The 5,794-nt window shown below is 46.5% G+C and overlaps 1 protein-coding gene across 1 annotated transcript; it reads right to left on the reverse strand.

Moving 5' to 3' along the window:
- Positions 1-285: 285 nt before the first annotated feature.
- LOC136501035 (FCS-Like Zinc finger 6-like) lies at positions 286-1,658 on the reverse strand. The gene is made up of 2 exons (XM_066496528.1): positions 964-1,658; positions 286-849 (listed from the first exon to the last, which is right to left on the reverse strand). The coding sequence occupies exons 1-2, from the start codon at positions 1,383-1,385 to the stop codon at positions 678-680; spliced, it is 594 nt and encodes a 197-aa protein (XP_066352625.1). The 5' UTR covers positions 1,386-1,658; the 3' UTR covers positions 286-677.
- Between the last annotated feature and the right edge of the window lie 4,136 nt (positions 1,659-5,794).

The raw sequence follows: 5,794 nt of genomic DNA on the forward strand, positions 1-5,794 counted from the left end.
AATTAAAAACCCGGCGTTCTGAAATCTCAAGGCCTGCAAGTGGAAGTAAATCCTAGGATGCTGAAGAAGAGAAAAGAAGAGATCATCCGAGAGACTGAGAAGAAAAAAAAGAAGAAGAAAGAATTGAAGCAGTGAATGAAGACGAGCACCTGTAAAGAACAGAACAGATCAATCTGTTGATTTTTGTGAAAACGCTTGTCTCTGTTTGGATTGGATAGATAGTTGGATGCATGCATCATGGAGAAAAAGCAAAGCATGCACTGCATCGTGATTCGAGAGCTGATGATAGGCCGGATAGCAACCGATGATCATATATATATGCATGATACGTCGGATTCGGGGCGGGCCGGGCAGAGACTCGAGATCAAAATGCCTGTATGTATCATGTATGCGTGGCATGCATCCGCGTAGATGAGCTGTTCGGCTTACTTCATATTTGACTTGTTCAGCTTCTTTTTTTTTAAATAAGAACATTGTTTTTTTTTCGTAATAATTCAATCGAAATAGTATTTTTCAGCTAAGTTTGGTACCCGCGAACGAACGGGGCTGAGCATGTTACATACTAGCTGACGACGGCTAGTAGTAGAACAGATATATGCATGTGACGTGTGTGGTGCGTGGCGCGCCAGAGCTAGCTAGCTGCATGCCTGGATCATCAATTAATCGCCTCCCCTCGATCAGGAGGCCGCGGCGACCGTGCCGGATTTGTCGGAGCCCGCGCCGCTGGGCGGTAGCGGCACCACCGGGTCGGACGCCGGCGGCGGCGTGGCGAGCGCGCACTTCTCCTTCCACTCCTCGATCGTGATGTGCTGCTGCCGGCACTCGAGGCTGCAGAACGCCGTGTCGCCCCTGCAAGCACCACGCCCACGCGGCGGCAGATCCATCCATTCATTTTTATCCTTGCATACGAGAAAGAGAAACGAAAGGCAGCATACGCAGCACAGACAGTTCCCAGTTCCGTACCTGTACATGAAGGTGTCGCGGCCGGGTCCGAGGCGGCGGTTGCAGAGCCCGCAGGCGCGGAGGAACGCGGCGGTCTCGGCGGCCGAGAAGTCGGCCGAGTTCCGGCGGAGCCCAGCCAGCGCCGGCGCCGCGCGGGCGCGGTACGCCGCCAGCCAGTCGGCCCGCCCGGCCGCCGCCGAGCCGCCGATGGCCCACCCGTAGGGGTCCGCATCCAGCTCGGCCGCCGCCTCCCCTGCTGCTGCTGCTGCTGCCTCCGCGTGCGCCGGCAGCAGCTGCAGCTCCTCGTCCTCCTCCTCCGCCACGTCCGCCAGCACGTCCGGCGCCGCGAACTCCGTCATGCTCGTCGTCCGCCGCATGTGGTTCTGCTGCTGCCGCGCCGCCGCCGGCGACGGGCGCCCGGATCCCTGCTTCCCCAGCATCATCTTCTCCCCTGCCCTGTCTCTACCGTTCTTGTATACTATATAGTACTCCTATATATATGGCTACCCTGACTCTGAACGATATATCGACTGAACCTATGTACGGCTATTTACTACGTACTCCTACTTGCGGCAGCTGGGAGGGAGATGTGCCGAGGTGAAGAGGCAGAGGTGGTGGTCGCCATGGCTATGGCCGAGGGGAGGGAGAGGCCAGTGGCAGACTGGCAGTGGGTGAAGAAGGGGAGGAAGAGAGTGTGCGTGTGGTGAGAGAGGGAAGGAGAGGAGGCGGGGTGAGATAAAAGGAGGCCAGTGGAGGAATCGGGGCCGTTGAAAGGAATCTCCCGGATCCCTCGGATCCACGTCAGCACCCACTAGGGGATTATTCCCCGGGCCCATTTTCTCTTCCATTTGCTGATTTGTTGTTATTGATTGATGGGACTTTTTTTTTTGCTATATATACTTGTAATATATATAAAATGCTTATGATGAGATGACCAGGTTTATACAACGTACTACAATTGCTTCACATTGTTTTGGAGGAATGGAGGGCACTCCTTTAAGGTCCGTTTGGCATTATATACTGTATTGTCAAAATCTACGGTACGACAGTGTTACGAAGTTATATTGGAATTGGAAGTATATACATTATGTACCAGTACCACTAGCACACAAAATATTTTTATAGACAGTCAAAATTGATCTCTATGCCATCGATGGTAGAAATTAATCATTTTTAGATATAGTTTTGAAACTGCTCCTAAAAATCTATTTGCAGATATAGTTTTGTTGAGTCAAACATCTCTTAAAATATACTTTTAGGATGGTTCTGCAAAGCTAGCACCATTAACTAAGTCAATCGTCTCTATATATTTTTTTAGATTTTTCAAAAATCCAAAAAAAAAATCAACCGCTCTAAATTTATTTTAGATTTTTTTTTAAAAAATCTCCACTGTCTTAGCTATCGCAAATTTTAAAGTATTGCGCACAAGTGCATTCGTGGGATTCAAATCTGTGACATCTTGCATTTACCCACTTTTCTACACCACACCACCATACAGTCACTTAACCAAGCATAACTTTTGGATTAAGATTTATGAATCTTGTATTGAATATTTTAGCTTCTAAATAATCTTAATGAAAAAATCAACCATAGTTTTAGATTTTGTCGGCCACTACAACTTTAATATAGAGTGTGTCTCCATCTAAGGTCATTGTCTCAAATGAGAAAGATGTTAATTATAAAGTTTTAAATCTTGCCGATCTCTGTAATTTCATATAATTTTTTAATTTCAAACAAATTATTGGTTATATAGCTAAAAACCATATATTTAGGGGTGGTTGGCATAACGAACCACCCCTAAAAATCATATCTTCAGGAATGATTACCTTAAGCTAATTAACCACATCTAAAAATGGATATTTTTTGGGTTGTTTATTTAACACTACCACCTCTAAAAATACACTTCTAAGGACGATTTGTAGTGTACAATGCTTCCGGGCCTAGTTAGAAACTATATTGCTAAGTGGATCACCTCTGAGAAAATAGGAGGCAGCTATAATGGAGTGGCTACCCAACTCTAGTAAGCTAGTACTAAACTCCAGTTAGTGAACAATGAGGTAGCTATTATTTTTCCTTTTTATATTATATGTATATGATGCCACTTCCTAGCTTCTAGCCTCTATTTTAATCTTTATATGATGTCATTTTCTAGCTTTCACAAAATTCTTAGTTAGGCAATGCATCAAAATCTACAATATCAATTATTTCATTAAATTATCTATGAAATATATAGGTCTTGATAGTATATTTATTGGACCTTGTATATATTAATATAATTTTCTAAAAATTCCAATGTTTTAAATCGTGGGCTAAGACATTTAGCGGTAGCCTCCTTCAAAAGCTATAAGAATTATAACTAGAAGTTATTTCATTCAGTGGTTTATAGGAAACGCGACAATTCTTAAATAATTATGCACAAAAATATTTAACTATGTAAAATTTTATGAAGGCAATGTAACACCCTCGGTGTTACACTGTAAATTATTTACTAAAACATGTTATGAGCATCATGTTTATGTGTTAATGCAAGTAATAAAGAGTGTAGATCAAATTCCGTAACTCAAAACGATCAACAGAAATGCAAAACGAAAGTTAATTCAATAGTCATGTTATGTCACTTAAGGTTGAAAACCAATTTTTATTAAGCAAAAATGCTATGGAACATGTATGTGGCACTTAAAGAAAGTTGAAAGTATAAACTTTGTAGATGGCAATGAAATACTTGTTGTTGAAAAATATTATTGTTAGATAGTATTTCTAATAGCTTAGAAATGGACCTTGGACTAAAATTCAGCCCAAGACTTTGGTACCATCTTTAGCTCGGCTGAGTTGGTTGGGTCATAACTAATCTAGACGAGTCATGGTTGACGCTTAAAAAGCGTGCACAACGCGCTTTGGGCCGGTTAGCCGAGTATGCGTGGTCACCGCGCACCTGGCGCGCTGCACGCTGCTGCTGGTGCCGCTGCCAGTGCCACTATGCTGCACACGCCGCCCCGTTGCGCTGCCCACTAGCCACTGGTGCCGCTACAGCGCGCATCGCCCTTCACTGGCCACGCTGGCCCAGAGTCGCGGCATCGGCGCGTGCACACGCGCGCATGGCCACTCACTGGTCAGTCACTGTTGCCGTAGGCTGCCCGCTCGGGTGCACCAGCTAGCCGTCAACGTGAGCCGCCACGATCCGCCCCCTGCGCCCTGGCTGCCCGCCACGCTGTGACGCTGCCACCTCCGTCGCGTCACCACACTGTACACCTGCTCACTACGCCGTGCCTCGCTGCCACTGCACCGCCATGTGCTCCTGCACTGCGTCGTTGCTGCTTTGCTGCTGCCAATGTTTTCCTAAATGGTAAGCGGTCTTTACACGGTCGTTCTTTGTTTAGCGTTTAGGTTGTTTACACGGTGTTTAAATAAAGTTAAACGGTCTAAATAGTTTTGTACTTTAAAAAAAATACATATAATTATATATGTGCATGTAAAAAATCAAGTATTCTAGCATTTATACATATTTATCCGAGTAAAAATCAATTATTTTGGTATGTATATATATTTATGCATGTGAAAAGAACCAAATATAGATATTTATGCATGTAACATATCAAGTGTACACATTTATAAATATAATAAACTTAAGTATACAAATTTATCCATACAAAACTAAACTAGATTTACCTCATTCGCCTAAACAGCCGTTTAAACAGCTGTTTAGCCCATTTAATACTGTTTATCTTCGTTCCATTTAGACCGTTTTTCCTATTTTTTTACCGTTTAAATGGTCAACCGTTTAATTTCTATTTACCCCCTAAACAAAACAGTTTACCACCATTTACTGTTAGTGGCCGTTTAAATGGCCGTTTAACCTGTTTAGGCGAACACTGGCTGCTGCACACGTGGGATGCCGCCTTATGGCGCTGTCGGCCTGCCATTAAAGGCGTTGCGGTGCGTGGGCTAGAGCCAGCCGTGGCCATTTACGTTCGTCGCTTGCGCCTAGCATGTGTACCCCAGTTGCGATGCCCGTGTCCCACCAAAGAGCACCAGCCGCGTCACTGCTCATTGCTGTTCCATTGCTGCGCCCTCCCCTGCTTCCTGCCATGGTAGAGTCGTGACCCCGGTGAGCCAGAGTGTGGGAGGTTGCCTTAAATCTCGCGTGCTCGTGTCTCCGCCTTGGCATCCATGTGCCAACTGTCCCCACCCTGCCTTGAATTGTGTCATGACGTGCTCCAATTTAGAGTTTCCCCTCCGCCATGCCATTAAGGCCAGGATCAGCCATGGCCGAGGGTAGCCACCCACCGCTCCACCCCTTGTCAATCCATCTACACCATGAACTCTACCTCCACCTCCACTTCACCCTATGCACCTCACTTGCACCTCTACCACCTCACCGTAGCCACTGACATGGTCGCGTTGTCTTGGAGCACCACCGCATCCCACCACCTGTACATGGCCAGCCCTGTTCAGGGAACCTCCGGCCAAACCACCACCGTAGTCGCAACCAGGGTAGGATAGTGATGCTATAGTGCTAGCTAGTTCACACCACGGTGGCTTTGGGTGGCCGACATGGCCGTGCCACTGTCACGCATGGCCACACGCCGTGGTCACCACTTCCGCGAGCTCCGCCGCTCCTATAACCTAGGCTAGTGTAGGCGCTAGGATTGTAGATGGGGGTCGGCTCATTAGTGTAGCCAGCGCGGGTTCCAGCTGGCCGACGTGGCCGTCTAATGCCATCGCCGCCGTGCTGGTGCACGTGGGTGGCCGAGGACCATGCAGTTGTAAAGGAGGGACTTTTGGAGGCTTTTATTGCATAGTTGCTCTATCTAGGAATAGTGACATGGATTGCGGGGTTAGTTTGCCTAGAGTT

This window comes from Miscanthus floridulus, chromosome 13, assembly GCF_019320115.1.
Source record: "Miscanthus floridulus cultivar M001 chromosome 13, ASM1932011v1, whole genome shotgun sequence".
Taxonomy (NCBI): Eukaryota; Viridiplantae; Streptophyta; class Magnoliopsida; order Poales; family Poaceae; genus Miscanthus; species Miscanthus floridulus.